This window comes from Peromyscus eremicus, chromosome 4, assembly GCF_949786415.1.
Source record: "Peromyscus eremicus chromosome 4, PerEre_H2_v1, whole genome shotgun sequence".
NCBI classification, from domain to species: domain Eukaryota; kingdom Metazoa; phylum Chordata; class Mammalia; order Rodentia; family Cricetidae; genus Peromyscus; species Peromyscus eremicus.
Window position 1 is genome coordinate 62,370,025 of NC_081419.1, and position 2,393 is coordinate 62,372,417.

Consider the following 2,393-nt stretch of genomic DNA (forward strand, 5'->3'; position numbering starts at 1 on the left):
GAGGGAGGGAGGGAGGGAGAGACAGAGAGACAGAGACAGAGACAGAGATAGACAGACAGAGAGAGACAGACACAGAGAGAGAGAGAGCGCCTGGTGTGGGTTTTGGAAACTTTAAAGCCTACTCTCAGTAACATACCTCCCCCAACAAGACTTACTAATCCTTTCCAAACAGTTCCAACTAGCTGGTGACTAAGTATTCAAATATATGAAGCTATGGGGAGCTTTCTTATTTGAACTGTCACAGGGGTAGTACTGTATATTCAAGTTTCTAGTAATAAAACAGATATGTGGCAGATATTTTTAACTGCCACAATATTTTAATAATTATTATGAAAATAGTACAGGAAGGATGCATGTTGGTTCCTAATGTCTTGGCATCTATGAGGATTTCCTCTATGCCTTTTCTGTCCCACTCTACTCTGCTATATATATTACCTAAAACAATGCTATGTTAGACTCTCCTGTGCAATGATAACATAGATAGGTGAGAGAAATAAGAAGAGATATTATTTTCAGAATGTAACAATAAAGAAGAGATGATCAAATGTAATTTTCCCACAGGAAAATCTTCATAGTTTAAGGTACTGACAAAGCATTACTGTTTTCTTTACTCTAAGATAGACTTTTATTACACATATTTTCGGAGGCTCAAAAAATGTACAAAAGAAAGAAAGCTATCCAGATGGATTCTCTTTCAGAAGTACATAAATTTGAATTTTATTTATTGGAGTCTATGGTCTACCTGATTAGAATGTAAAAGATCTTGGGTTTAATTCTCAGCACTGAGATAGCAGACTTATTCACTTGAGTTTAATGTTTTTTTTCTCTTTCATATTCATTGATAATTAAGGATTGTCTGTGCGACATGAACATTGGCCACATCTCCCTGAGTTGACAAAGGACAGAGCCCAGTCACCTTGCCTGTTGAGCCATGTTGACATGTAGACCAAGCTTTCCACTAGAAACATTTGTTTCCTAGGTGCCTCAGGGCTTCTATTACATCCTGGTTTCTTAGGCTGTAGATGAGGGGGTTTAACATGGGAATCATAATACCATAGAACACAGAAGCCACCTTCTCCTGCTCTTGAGATCTGTTGGTCCCATGAAGTACATACATGTAGCAGACTGTTCCATAGAATATGGTGACTGTGGTCATATGGGAGGCACATGTGGAGAAGGCCTTTTTCCTTCCTGCAGCAGAAGACATCCTTAGGATGGCAGCCAAAATGTATGTGTAGGAAAAGATGACAACAGACACAGAGAAGGCTAAGTTGAAACCCACAAAAACTGTCAACAGCACAATATTAATGTCAATACTGGAGCAAGATAGGGCAAGAATTGGTGGTACATCACAGAAAAAGTGATTAATGACATTGGATTTGCAAAATTTTGTTAAGAAAGTAAAAGTTGTATTTACAGAGGCATTTAGGAAGCCCATAGTGTATGAACCAAGAAGCAGTAGAATGCAGAGTCTCTGGGACATGATGACAGGATAGCGCAGTGGGTAACAGATGGCCACATAGCGGTCCACAGCCATAGCAGCTAGGATGAAGCAGTCACTGGTTATGAACGTACCATAGACATATAACTGCATTGCACATCCAGTGAAGGAGATGGATGGTTTCATGCTCACAAAATTCTGCAATGTCTTGGGAGTGATGGCAGAGGAGTAACAGAGGTCAACAAAAGCCAAGTGCTGCAGGAAAAAGTACATGGGAGTGTGCAGGGAGGAATGAAGTTTGATGAGCAGGATCATGCCGACGTTGCCCACTAAGGTGGCTGCGTAAATCACTAGGAATACCACAAAGAGGATGTGCCAAAATTCGTGTTGACCAGCAAATCCCAGGAGGATAAATTCAGTCATCTTGGTGTCATTACTGTGTTCCATGGTTAGTAGAAATCCAATATCAGCTGAAAATTGGCAAAGGAAAAAAAGCAGAGGAAAAAAAAACCCTTTCTGATTTGTTTTTAGAAATGTTATAATGTTTGGTTTCATAGAATATTTTTTATAGTTTTTGAATGTATGCATTTGTGGGTGGCTATGTGTGTGTGTATACCACAATTCAACCTTGGGTATCATTCCTCATATGCCATCCACCTTGTTTTTGGAACAGAATCTCACACTCTACTTAGAACTTGTTAGGTCCACTATGCAGACTGGCTAGTGATCCAGAAATCTTCCTGCCTTGCCATGCTGGGTTTTCTTTCAAATATGTACCATCGTATCTGACATTTTTCTTATTAACGTGCTGGGGATATGAGCTTACTTTACTGATTCAGCTATTTCCTCAGTTTCTGCAAGGACGTTCGCTATGATATATTTAACTCAGAATTTAAATACCGATCCTTGGTACTTGGATGATTTCAATTACCCTTTGGGGAAATTGCCATTA

The 2,393-nt window shown here is 39.4% G+C and overlaps 1 protein-coding gene across 1 annotated transcript; it reads right to left on the reverse strand.

The window, feature by feature from the left end:
- Positions 1-958: 958 nt before the first annotated feature.
- On the reverse strand, positions 959-1,888 carry LOC131908185 (putative olfactory receptor 5AK3). Its single transcript, XM_059259233.1, has one exon. The coding sequence runs from the start codon at positions 1,886-1,888 to the stop codon at positions 959-961; it is 930 nt and encodes a 309-aa protein (XP_059115216.1).
- Positions 1,889-2,393: the final 505 nt, after the last annotated feature.